Source organism: Rutilus rutilus (genome assembly GCF_951802725.1).
Source record: "Rutilus rutilus genome assembly, chromosome: 5".
NCBI classification, from domain to species: Eukaryota; Metazoa; Chordata; class Actinopteri; order Cypriniformes; family Leuciscidae; genus Rutilus; species Rutilus rutilus.
Genome location: NC_140213.1, coordinates 47161819 through 47175860, shown reverse-complemented (window position 1 = coordinate 47175860; position 14042 = coordinate 47161819). Strand labels below are relative to the sequence as shown.

The following is a 14042-nucleotide window of genomic DNA, read 5'->3' as shown; positions in this document are numbered from 1 at the left end:
GGTTTCTTACTTTAGACTAGTCGAGTCGGTTACAAAACTTCCATTTAAATGACTGTCAAATTAGTCGAAGCGCACATCCCTAACTAACCTGCTATAGTGATATATGCTCACAATGTTGTGAAAAATAATATAATTGTTTTTTTTTTTACAGTAAAATTCTCGTCCACCTAAAATGCTTTTAGGACTATTGAACGTTAATATTTTAATAGCACTTACCTCAGTGTCTTGAGTTGACAGTTCTGATCCTGTAGTAAATCATCGAGCTCCTTCACTCCTGATCGTCCAGGATCATTTCCTGTGAGATCCAGCTCTATCAGGTGTGAAGGGTTTGATCTCAGAGCTGAAGCCAGAGCTTTATAACCTTCTTCTGTGATACTGCAGTCTGAAAGTCTACAGAAAATACATAAACACAAATTTTAATTAACATTGCACTGTAATATCAATAAATATGACTAAATCACACTACATCTTAACTTCTTAACTGAATCAGATATGCCACAGTTTTATTCTATTAATGTGCAAGATTAATTATTTAATGATCACCAGGAATTATTGTTACATTTGGGTGAGTTTGTTCTAAATTTTTATCTTAAATTTAGGTTATTATAGTTAGCCTATACATGTATTAATAAAAAATAAAAAATAAAAATAAAAAGCCCAACCCCAAAATAAAATAAAATTTTTTTAGGGGTGTAACAGTACACAGAACTTACGGTTCGGTTAGTACCTCGGTTTTGGGGTCACTGTTCTATACGAGTTTGGTACAATAGGAAAAATGCTCACACTTTAGTTTAGGATCCAATTCTCACTATTCACTACAACTTTGCCTCAATAAACCCCTAATTACTGCTTATTAATAATTAGCTATGTAGTTGTTAAGTTTAGATATGTGGGAGGATTAAGGGATGTAGAATATGGTTATGCAAAATAACGCATTAATATGTGCTTTATAAACAGGCACATAAGTTTTTCAGTCAGGTTCTCATGAGAGCACCTGGAGATTCGGTCTGGTGCTCACACTGCACATAGTGTGACCCATTAAATAAAACTATAAAAAAATAAATAATAATAGTATTATTGCACTTTATTTAGTTTGTTTTTTGGTAACACTTTATAATAACTGCACACTATTAATCATTAGTTAGACATTAGTAAACGGTTAATTCATCATTTATAAAGCATTAAAGGAGTCATAACCTAGTCTTAATTTGGATACCTACTGCTCTATTATAGTCTTTCATGCCCTTCTAAAAAATAAAAGTGAAAATAAAAATAAAAACAGAGCTCCTAAAACCTTTATTTCTGAAGGCATTATTGTCTCGCGAGATCTGATGCGATGTTTTGGCTGTCGTGGACGGTCATTTTAAAAATGCAAATGAGGGGCGCGTTGATTGGTTGCAGGAAGGAGGGGGGTTGACACGCAGGTAACTTCAGCATCATTACAAACTGACATCATGGCGCAAGTTGTGAATGAACCCGACCTGGCAGCGACCTACGGAATTCAACCGTATATGTTTGAGCCAGACTCTGAACCTGAGCTGGAAAGGGAAGATGTGGAGTCGATGGAAGGACGTCTACATCAAGATGTCTCTGAATGGTAAAGACAATCATTTTGACTAACGAGCTAAAACATTTGTTGCTAATTTCTCCCAAATAGGTTTACCTTTTATTTAATGTAGATTACATTAGCGGAGATGTAGTCGAATTTTTTTATCAGCTTACAGTGGTTATTGAGATCAACGTTTGCTATCATGTGGTGTTTTTGCCTTGTTTCACGGTCTGGTTTTTTAGACATTTAATATTTTTCTTCTACAGACATGTAACGTCATGTTTTTCTATAAGTTTCTTATTACTTGACTGTTTGTTTTATTTATCTATCCTTATCTATTCTATAAAAAAAATCAATACAATGATATGTTGTCATAGTTATATAATATACAATTCGATGAAAATATAGCTGTATCATTTTCTTGTCTGTTTATCACTGAGGTCAAACTTCATAATAACAATGTATCAGATTTTAAACTATATTTATGTACTTTTCACAGTACTTTATGTACTGAGTCACTTCGCCTGATATTGGCCCAAATTTGTGAATGATTCCGGCGTAAAATGTTTAGCGCAGACACCGAACAATAAGCCAGTTGAAAGTGTTGCTGGGACAGCGTCATTAAAAATTAATTTTATCCACTGCTCCCTGATAGTTTGGTCCGTTTTTGGTATAGAAAACACATTTGCATGTTGTTTCTGGCAGTCAACCACAGAGCAACTCACGTGTGCACTTGGTTTCTCCATCTTTCGCGACTGAACTGAATATGAGGGGGAGAGGGGAAGGGCGGGCTTCCTGCTGCGGTGTCCATATATGGTATATCCTGCCCCGTCTTGACGTCAAGAGGGAGCTGAAATCAAAATCTCGTTTTTTAGTGCGCGTGCACGTGGGCTATTTTACAAACCCTGAGGTAAACAAACGCTTCACTTTTAAATATCGGCTTCCCGGCCAGTGTATAATCATTATGCAATCATAACATACATTGATTCTCGTGGAAAAGTGAAATTTTCAGGTTATGACTCCTTTAATAGACATTAATAAGCAGTTTATAAATATGGCTATAAATACTTTATTCTTGATTTATAATCATATCTATAATGTGTTTAATAATTGTATTTTCATAATTTATTAATGATCAATTTATCATTTTTAAATGAAGTATTGCATTATTTACAAACCAGTTATTTAGGTGTTGTCAATGATTAATAAGATCACTTAGAAAGTGTAAGTAAATGTAGTAGATTCCGGTAGTTATGAAGCATTTAGTAGTGGACAGTTAACTATTTTTGTGAGCTCATCTAAAGTGAGGACTATTTATGCCTTGTAAAGCATTTATAAAGGAGATTTAAAGTCCGCGTGAACCGGAAGTTGCAAACGACTTTTCTCCAGTGTTGTGACGTATTTCCCAGTGAAAAGGAATATTGAACAGAGGGCAGGGTTTTACTCTAGCGCTCCTCCTCTCCATCTCTCGCTCATTACAGACTAACGATTTGAGGGGAGTGGTTAAGCGTTTCCCAAACCAAGCCGTCAAACCTACGTCATCAGGGAAGGTCGTCCAATGCAGAGGGGAGGGGCATTTTCAGATTTTGATTAAAGATTACGAAGCCAAAACAATTTTTTCTGTGTTTTAACTTGCACCGATTAATTGTTCACCACAAGACTAATAATATGCGCTAACAAAGTAAATAAGGTCCATTTTGATTTCAGTTGGACTTTAAAGACTCATTGATCTTCTAAACAGAAAAAGGAAACAAACACACACAGTGATACAGAACATAAAAATATTTAACAGCCTTTAAATCTCCTTTATAAACGCTTTACAAGGCATAACTAGTCCTCACTTTAGATGAGCTCACAAAAATAGTTAACTGACCACTACTAAATGCTTTATAACTACCTAATTAACCATGAATTACAGTAGAAATACATGTTAATAAACCATTTATTAACACACTAAGTAACTATTAGTATATGTCTGAATAATAAGATGTATGAATGTACATTTAAATAATGTATTAATAATTTACTTACATTACTAAGTGATCTTATGAATCATTGACAACTCCTTAATAACTGGTTTGTAAATAATGCAATACTTCATTTAGAAATGATAAATTAATCATTAATAAATAATGAAAATACAATTATTAAACACATTATAGATATCACATAAAACATTTGTGAATAGAGCAGCGTTTCCATCCAGTGAGTCTAAGAGAACAAAATTGTCACTTCCTGATAAACTGGCGCTAAATATTCACTAAGAAAAGCAGGAAAAGCTACTGTATATAATCATTTTCGCATAAGCCTATAATAAATGAATGCAATATATAATGCAATATGCAATTATGCGACGAAATGCAATATAGCCATTATCTTGCTTTCTTCTCTTCAGTGAACTAGGATTACATACGTAACAGAGACGGTTGTTCTGTTAGTTGGTACAGTCCTCCTATAGTGTATTACAAACTAAGCAGTAGTGATGTATGTCTCGAGACCGGTCTTGGTCTCGAGACCATTTTTACGTGGTCTCGGTCTTGTCACGGCCTTGACGGTCTTTGGTCTTGGTCTCGGACCTCTTGGTCTTGGTCTCGGACCTCTCGGTCTTGTCTAGGTCTCGCTGTCTCAGACCGACATAGTGGTCGGGGGATTTAGCAATACAATACTACAATATCCATGACGACACAACGTTCGATAATGCAATTATTATCCGCAACGGAACGGATTGAAGTGCGCGTCCGAGTGCTGACATTGCGGAGTGTGCGCGAGCCACACGAGAAAACATTTTATCCGCGCCACTGATCGCAGCGGCAACGAGCACTTTGATCACTTGGTTTAAAAAACACATATCAGTGACATGATGGGTTTTAACTTCATTCAGGAGTCATTCATTTTGGGTAACTGCTAACTGCACAACTAACGTTACACAACTGACAGATGACTTTGAGCGCACCGCCAACGGTGTGTGTGTGTGTGTGTAACCATAGCGACAAAACGACCAACTTTCGGATCCCGCCTATAATTTCGTTTTTAAAAATGTAATTATGTATTTAAAAGTTGCAGAATGGGTTAATTTGAAGTCTGAGACTCCGAAATCGGCAGAGATAGGCAGGCATTTGCTTGGATGAATTTGTGTCTTTGATATCTCTCTGTGTGTGTGTGTGTGTGTGTGTGTTGTGTTGTTGTTTGATTACAGTATTGGATTTAAGATGGTGTTAGACTAAATAAATGGTCTTTTAAATATCATCTGCATATCTCCGTTGTGTTGACTAAACATTAGGCCTAATCCAAGTTTATAATTGTGTATCTTTAATTTGATGTTATACAATTTAATCTAGACATTAAGTATAATTTCAATTGGTTACATATTTCTCATTCTTTAGACAGTTGTTGGAGGAGCAAGATGGTGTTGGAGGTGTTTGATGTTTTGTCAGATGAACCAGTCAGTAGGCCTACCAGTCATGTCAGTCCTCAACAGTACACAAAAGTTAAGGGAGTCTCAATCCTCTAATTGTGCAGTAACAGCCGTCATGCAATTGCTACACATAGTTGATCTCACCCAGTCTGCAAAAAACATTTACAATGAGCTCACAGTCACACACATGACATGGTCTGTCTCTGTATTGTTCTGCCTGTGTAGTTGAAGTAATACCATCTAGTATTGAATGTAAACTGCGGCTGAACCCTATGCTGCTGTTCTTGAATTCACAAGTTATTGCTTAGCTTCAACTAGTCTGTTTTTTCCCCCTCCTAGTGCAGCAGATTAGTAAAAAAATCACTATCCGGTCTCGACTTGGTCTCGGTCTTGGTCTCGACTTGGTCTTGGTCTCGACTTGGTCTGTCTTGGTCTTGGTCTTGGTCTTGTCTTGGTCTCGATACCCTCTGGTCTTAGTAGTGTCTTGGTCTCGGTTTAGGCGGTCTTGACTACAAGTCTACTAAGCAGTAAATAGAATGCACTCTTTCATTAGTCATATTCTAGCAGGGCATTAAAACCAAAACAACAGGTATTTGGTTACAATCTGCTACAAAATTTTGTGTTATAAAAGACAAAATAAATGGAATAATGAAAAATAGTAATTGTGCATTTGAAGTGTCAGAATTTGCTCCACTTAGGCTATATTTAAACATTCAAAGCTTATGCCCAACCCTCCAATACTTTCCGCAATCTGCTCCCTTTCAAAGTAAACTCCTTTGTTCGTGAGCACAAAAAGACGCATTTAAAGTGTGCCCACTAGTGGACCTCTCTTCAAACGCTCAATACGCACATGAGCTGTTCTATTTAACAAGTTCCTGTTTAACCAATACTATTCAGATTTTTTTTCTCATTGAATTAAATTTATCAAACAAAACCAGCTGCTCAATATCAATCTCCAAACCCTGTTCCAGATTCTTCCCCTGGTATTTAATGTCACTTAGCAAAAGAGTCAGTGAGCCACCAAGGCAGTGTGTTATTTATAACGGCAATAGCTGTGAGTAGGGGTGGGCGATATCTCGATATTTAAAATATATCGAGATATTTTTTAAACACGATATGGATTTTGACATATCGTATATATCGATATATTGTTTATATTTATAAAAATGTCGTTATTTCAAATGTAGGCGCGTTGCTCGTGGCAAGCGCGCTCATAATGTAAGAGACGCCGGCGCGACCACAACATTGCCAAACATCAAATGGCAAACGTAATGCAAGCGGAACGAAACTGCTCGTTATTATGTGGTTGAAGGACCGTTTATCAGTTTGGACCAAAGCAGCGCGAGCCAATCGTGATCATGCGACACTGTTACTACACAGCGCTAATAAGAGATCCAGTAAAGAAAGCATTTGAATTCGCCACAGAAGTAATAACATCGCTGCTAGATCTAGTGAGAAACATTCACATTTCTCCGTTATTAACAGATCAAACAGCGCTGACGTGGAAACCAGGAAGAATGCCATTCACCAGTGCCATGAATGAACTATAGTGTCCACAGATCAGCAACATTCACCATGGATTTACTGTAGTAACACTTACTGCAACTATGGAAGTTTGGCAGGAATAGTAGGCTATAATGCCTTCAAGTAACATTACGTCGGTTTTATTTTGACATTATGAATACAATTGCCTCAAATATTAATCTGAACTAAAATAAACCTTTATTTATAACTACTACAATATTACATTACATTTTTTCCAAGAAGCTGTTTTGTTTTATATGCTCCTAGAGTCAATTATAGCTCCAGAATTGCTCAAAGTAAAAAAAATATCATACTTGATGATGTTAGTTTTAATTATAAAAAAAAAAGAATAAAAAAAAATATATTATTTAAAAATGTTGCAGAAGCACTTGTTCCTATGTGAACTGCCTACCTCTTTGCACTTCAATAAAAAAGACTTTGTGGTATTTGGCATATTTGTTTTTGCAGTAGTTTTTGGGGGGGTTCTTTTTCCTGTAAAGATATCGAGATATATATCGTATATCGAGATATAGCTAAATATATCGAGATATATTTTTTGCTCCATATCGCCCAGCCCTAGCTGTGAGCATGTTGACAAAATGTGAATCTTATTAGTTGGTCAGTTTTCTTCATAGTGCAATGGAAAAAAATAACAGCTCTCCATAAAAGAAAAAAAATCAGTCAGTCTGAATGAACAGCAGTTTATGGTGAAATGTACTCACTTGAGCATCTTCAGCTCACACACAGGTTTCTTCAGTCCTTCACAGATCTCTTTGACTCCTGAGTCCAGCAGACGGCTGTTGTTCAGGTTCAGCTCTTTCAGGATGGTTTTAGAGGAGAGAACAGTAGCTAGAACTGAACAGCTTTTCTCTGTCAGCTCACAATTATTCAGCCTGAACACAGAAACACCATAATTTATTATTCAGTACATATTTAACACACATCAGATCAACAGCTCTTCATATCTGCTCACACATGTGACTGACAGTCTTTTATAATGAATTAACAGAGAAGTTTTAATGTATAAATCACATTGACTCACTTGATTTTCTCCACTTTGCTATGAGAGTCCATCAAAAGAGCAGAGAGCTTCTCTCCATCCAGATCTCCTAATTTATCTTCACTCAGATCCAGTTCTGTCAGTATTAATGGACTTTTACCCAGAACTTTAGTGAGACACTCACACGCTTCCTGTGCAGCAGCACTTTTCAAAAACCTACAGGAAGTAGAAGAGAATTTTAGATGAGATAATTTGTTATAATTTTATAACTTTTGCTGCTCCCATCCTGCTTATGAGTGGAGTTATAAATCAAATACAGAAAAAAATATAGTTTCTGTACCTGAACATCTGAAAATCATAAACATTTGTATCTTTTAGTTGTATTTATTTGTGTTATTGCTTATGTGTTTATTTGTTCTTATTTAATTGCTGAGTATTTATTGTATTTAACAATGCTTAAATTAGTTAGAATAGCTGTTTTTGCTGTGGTATTTTTGTTAAAAACATAGGTAAAAGTTCCTTGTATAAGTTCTTTAGCTTTTAGATTTTTGTTCATGGTATTCAGCTGCAATGAAACATTTCGGAAAAAAGACTATGTGAATGATATTGTAACAGTTATTCTGTTATGTGTGTTAAATCTCGTTTTCATGGACTTTTAATTTGCATTCTTCAGTTCCAGTTTTCCTTTGTTCAGTTTTCCCGCTTCTCCTTTGTTGTCATGGTAACTAATATGATTTGCCATCATGTTCAAATGTGTTGTCGTTGATTACCTTATTATTTAATTATTTAAGTTCCTGTGTTTTCAGTTCTAATTTGTCTGGTCACAGTAACGTTAAGTTGTGTCTGCTCGCCTGCCTGCCTTTTAGATTGTTTACTCGTATGGATTATTAAAGCCTTTTTGAACCTGATCTTCATCCTGTTCTTCCTACAACCCAAATGTGACTTTTTTTACCTTAGTGGAATCAAAACTAGGAATTGATAAAAATGTAATCGTAATCAATAAGCAAAATCAGAATCAGAATTTCTAAAAATTCTAATGACCAACTCTAGTGTGATGTTTCATTTGGTTTTTGGTTGTTCCTAGAGTTTAGAATTTGTTTCTAAAGCATTCCTTTTAAGTTTTAGCTTTATAACCATAAACTAACGCTTACATAAGGCTGCAAATAGTTTGTGTGTGTGTGTGTGTGTGTGTTTGTGTATGTGTGACAACCAAATAAGAACTTGTATAGAATGTTTTCTTCAATGAATAATTGTTCATAGATGATGAAAGAGAACTTGATATTATTAAATGTAATAATTTTTTTGGTGTGTGATAAATGAACTAGAAATTCTAAAATTGGAGATAAGCAGCAATCACTACAAAATTGTAATGTTTACTGGATATTATGTGATTTTTTAATGTTTATTGCAATTGTGGAAATAAATAGCTTAATTTATTGACTAAATATTTAAGTTTTACTGTTAAAAGAAATATAAAATCTGCACCTGTTCATCAACGCAGCAGAAGTGTAGTAACTGATAGTGCTGTTAATGTTCTGTTTATACCACAAGTTTATTGCTTATGAAAACAAATTCATGATCTTGCTAATTTTAATCCTCCATATTATGTGATGTGATTAATAAACAATGGATCAATACAAGACATGAAAATCAACTGATTATTGTTTTGTTGCAGCATGGTTTCAGGTTATTTAAAAACTACAGTTTTATTAAATATTTCAAGGTTGTATTCACCTGGTCTTTAATTTACATTGTTCATCCTTTAGTAAATCACTGAGCTCCTTCACTCCTGATTGTCCAGGATCATTTCCTGTGAGATCCAGCTCTATCAGGTGTGAAGGGTTTGATCTCAGAGCTGAAGCCAGAGCTTTATAACCTCCTTCACTGATACTGCAGTCTGAAAGTCTACAGAAAAACAGAAGAAAAAACAAACAGTTGTTGTTATTCTATTTGGAGACACAGATTATCGTATCACTAATGGGATTTATGAATGGCTTCTGACAAATTAGACAAATTATGAACAAATTATTGCCATATAGAGTGTGCAAAAACATATGCCAATATGATGTGTTTATTTTAATATTGGCAAAATCTCCCTTAAATATAAATACAATATATGCATTAACCAAAACCTTATTAAATTAAATAACTATAATAATCTAATCTTATTAAATTAATAGTTCACCTAAATTTTTTATTTTTCAAATCAACATGAATTTTCCTCATGTTGTTTAAACATTTATTTTCTTCACTAAACACAAAAAGAGATGTTTAAACAGAATATTAGCCTTAGTCATAGTGTACATTTAAAAAGTAGTAAAACTTTTTTTTCAGTTCATCTAATTAAATAAACCTTAATGTACATAAACATGTTAATACACACTTCAGTTTCTCCAATCTGCATTGTGTATTTTCCAACAGAACACAGATCTTCTTTATTCCAGAGTTTCCTAGTTTATTCTCACTCAGATCCAGCTCTATCAGGTTTGAAGGGTTTAAATTAAACGCTGAAGTCAGAGCAGCACAACCTTCTGCTGTAATACTGATATTATTCAGCCTGAAGAGAAACAAAGACAGGAAACATTCTTCAGTTTATTTCAGCCACATTTCACAATACAGTAACAGAAGGATACATTTATTTGATAGATCAACTAATCTCAATCCTCAAAAAGTTTAAAGAGCAATGACGGTCATTTATTAGACTATAAAAATGTAACATAATTTTTCTTTTGTAAATTATAAAACAATGTAAAATACTTACATCAGTGTGTTGAGTTTGCAGTGTTTATCCTGCAGTAGAGCAGCGATCTGATTCACTCGTGTGTCTCCTAGTTCACGTTCACTCAGATTCAGTTTTCTCAGGAGTAACGGGTTTTTACCCACAATTCCTCTCACATACTGACAGGCTTTATCTGCAGGAGGACTCAAAAACCTGCAGAAGGGAAGATGAAGCAGAATTCAAATAAATTCTTAAACTTGATCTAAGGAAAAATAACATGAATATGTGTGTGAAACGGTTCATTTTGTATTAGTGAAATAATGTTTATATAAATAAATTGCCTGCATATCATTTATTTTGTACAATTTGATCACGTCTCACCTCAGTGTCTTGAGTTGACACTTCTGATCCTGTAGTAAATCATCGAGCCCCTTCACTCCTGATTGTCCAGGATCATTTCCTCTGAGATCCAGCTCTATCAGGTGTGAAGGGTTTGATCTCAGAGCTGAAGCCAGAGCTTTATAACCTTCTTCTGTGATACTGCAGTCTGAAAGTCTAGGACAGAATAACCAGTTACTCCACAAATGTCCTGAACAATATTAATCCATACAAAAACGGATAGATAAATATGGAAGCAAACAACAGGCCCAAAGACCTTTAATATATTAGTCATCAACTAACCCGAGTCTCTCCAGTTTACAATTCTCTTTCAGTCCATCAGAGAGCAGCTTCACTCCTGAATCCTGCAGATTATTATTGCTCAGGTCAAGATCCTTCAGGTTGCTGTCTGAAGAAAGAACTGAAGCCAGAGCTGAACAGCTTTCCTCTGTTAGATCACACTTACTGAGCCTACAAATAATACAAAATGTTATCAAATGCATCATATTCCTGTGATTTCCGTGGTGTTGAAAGTAGCTGATGGTGAAATATACTCACTCAAGTATCTTCAGCTCACACACAGGATTCTTCAGTCCCTCACAGATCTCTTTGACTCCTGAGTCCAGCAGACGGCTGTTGTTCAGGTTCAGCTCTTTCAGGATGGTTTTAGAGGAGAGAACAGTAGCTAGAACTGAACAGATTTTCTCTGTCTGCTCACAATTATTAAGCCTAAACACAGAAACAGCATTATTATTCAGTACATATTGAACACACATCAGATTAACAGCTCTTCATATCTGCTCACGTGACTGACAGTCTTTTATAATACAGACCAAACAGAAATTATAATGTATAAATCACATTGACTCACTTGATTTTCTCCACTTTGCTATGAGAGTCCATCAAAAGAGCAGAGAGCTTTTCTCCATCCAGATCTCCTAATTTATCTTCACTCAGATCCAGTTCTGTCAGCAATAATGGACTTTTACCCAGAACTTTAGTGAGACACTCACACGCTTCCTGTGCAGCAATACTTTTCAAAAACCTACAGGAAGTAGAAGAGAATTTTAGATTAGTTAATTTTACAATTGTGAACATGCTGTTGATCCACACACATAATTTTTTGGGAACAAACAATTTAAAAGTTTTGTGCGGTACATGTATTCCCAATTGTTTGAAATGCTGTTTATACAATGCATTTATGCGTTAATCTAGCATATTATATATGATGTTTTATTGATTATTGACATTGCACAATTGTTGGAGAGCCGTTCATTTTACAAAGTAAAGTTTCTAAATCACCTGATGGTCTTTAATGTACAGCGGTCATCCTGTAGTAAATCACTGAGCTCCTTCACTCCTGATTGTCCAGGATCATTTCCTGTGAGATCCAGCTCTATCAGGTGTGAGGATCTCAGAGCTGAAGCAAGAGCTTTATAACCTTCTTCACTGATACTGCAGTCTGAGAGTCTATTTAAAAAAAAAAAAAAAGTTTGTATATTCTTTGTTAGAACACAGATTATCATTGGCTTTATAATAACATCTGATAAACCACTTAAATCAACACAATTTAATTCTCATTTACATAATAGCCTACTTTACAGTCAGTTACAGTATATAGTAAAATAAATAGTGATGAAATTTCAGCCTATATAGTCTTTTTTTTAAGTTCATCTAATCAAATATGATATTAACAAATGTATATTAACATACAAAAATGAAGATTTAAATATACACACTTCAGTTTTTCCAGACTGCATTGTGTATTTTCCAACAGAGGACAGATCTTCTTTATTCCAGAGTTTCCGAGTTTATTCTCACTCAGATCCAGCTCTATCAGGTTTGAAGGGTTTGAATTAAACGCTGAAGTCAGAGCAGCACAACCTTCTGCTGTAATACTGATATTATTCAGCCTGAAGAGAGAAAACAAAGAGAGGAAACATTCTTCAGTTTCTCTCAAAACCTTGTTTAATAAACAATGATCATTTTAATCGAAAACAAGGTACTGAAAATATGACAAAAAAAATTATGTGAAATATTTTACACAAAGTTTAAAACAATAGGAAATACTCACATCAGTGTGTTGAGTTTACAGTGTTTATCCTGCAGTAGAGCAGCGATCTGATTCACTCGTGTGTCTCCTAGTTCACATTCACTCAGATTCAGTTCTCTCAGGAGTAACGGGTTTTTACCCACAATTCCTTTCACATACTGACAGGCTTCGTCTGCAGCAGGATCCAAAAACCTGCAGAAGGGAAGATGAAGCAGGAATTAACTAAATTCTCAACATTTATAATGTAATGGAAAGTAGAGAAGATACTGTTGAAAACCTATTTTTTAGTTTTGAAATCTATAAGTTTGGTACAACAACGACATACTGTTTTATAAATCATAATATTTTTATAAATAATTTTCCTGCATATCATTTATTTTCATCATGTCTCACCTCAGTGTTTTCAAGGAACAGGTCTGATCCTCTAGTAAATCATCGAGCTCCTTCACTCCTGATTGTCCAGGATCATTTCCTCTGAGATCCAGCTCTATCAGGTGTGAAGGGTTTGATCTCAGAGCTGAAGCCAGAGCTTTATAACCTTCTTCTTTGATACTGCAGTCTGAAAGTCTAGAGAAAAGACATAAACATGAATACAGTTATTACACAATATAAACACAAGTGTATTATAAATAGGGGTGTGAATCTTCATTGGTCTCATGATTAGAATCGATTATGATTTTCATGTCAACGATTCGATTCAATATCACTATGCGCTGCATCCTCAATTTTCAATATTACTGCATATGGCTACATTGTTGTCAATGAATACAAGCAGTCAGATATATGAACTCCCTTTTTAGTTTATCTACTCCAAGAAAGTAAACTTTCTGAATGTAGCAATCATCAAACAAAACTTAAGTCTGAACCAATGTTCCCTTTAATTTATTTTCATTTACTCTAATTCATATAAGAGCAGTCTTAAATGAGTTAAATAAAGTCTTCAATGTACATAAAGAGTTGTAAGAGAATGAGGCACATGTGAGATCCGCATCTCGGTCAGCAGCAGATCTTAAAGTGACAGAAGCCACTGTGTGTCATTAAAGTTAATCAAAGAGCAAAAGGTAATAGGGGTGTTGAAATTAATAGTTTCTACGATGCATCGCGATGCAGACAAGGACGATTCGGTTTTGGTTCAGTAATAGATCATAACCGATTATAATGTACTGACGCTTTTCTGACGCCATTTGTCGTGGTAGCATATAATGGCAGAGGGAGGTGAGACGCGAGTGCAAGAAAATCAAAAATGCTCCAACTACTTTAAAAGCCTACATCTGGGCACATTTTGGCTTTTATGAACAACCTGGTGAGCACGACCTGCAGAAGACGCGCTGTGCGCGCTCATGTCACGCACAAATAGAATATGCAGGAGGTAATACCACTAACTTGATAAACACTTTAGCCGTT

The 14042-nt window shown here is 35.1% G+C and overlaps 2 protein-coding genes across 2 annotated transcripts in view; both read right to left on the bottom strand.

The window, feature by feature from the left end:
• Window positions 1-14042, bottom strand: part of LOC311291152 (uncharacterized protein) — a gene marked incomplete at its 5' end in the record, with an annotated part of 111845 nt that overhangs the window by 68643 nt on the left and 29160 nt on the right. The window lies entirely within an intron of this gene.
• On the bottom strand, window positions 148-13822 carry LOC311290808 (ribonuclease inhibitor-like; the record flags this gene model as incomplete). The annotated part of the gene is made up of 14 exons (XM_084409521.1): window positions 148-390; window positions 7211-7381; window positions 7531-7704; window positions 9223-9393; window positions 9872-10045; window positions 10250-10420; window positions 10589-10762; window positions 10889-11056; window positions 11144-11314; window positions 11457-11630; window positions 12325-12498; window positions 12660-12830; window positions 13032-13205; window positions 13803-13822. 14 exons carry the CDS (start codon window positions 13820-13822, stop codon window positions 213-215), a joined length of 2265 nt encoding a protein of 754 aa, XP_084265647.1. The 3' UTR covers window positions 148-212.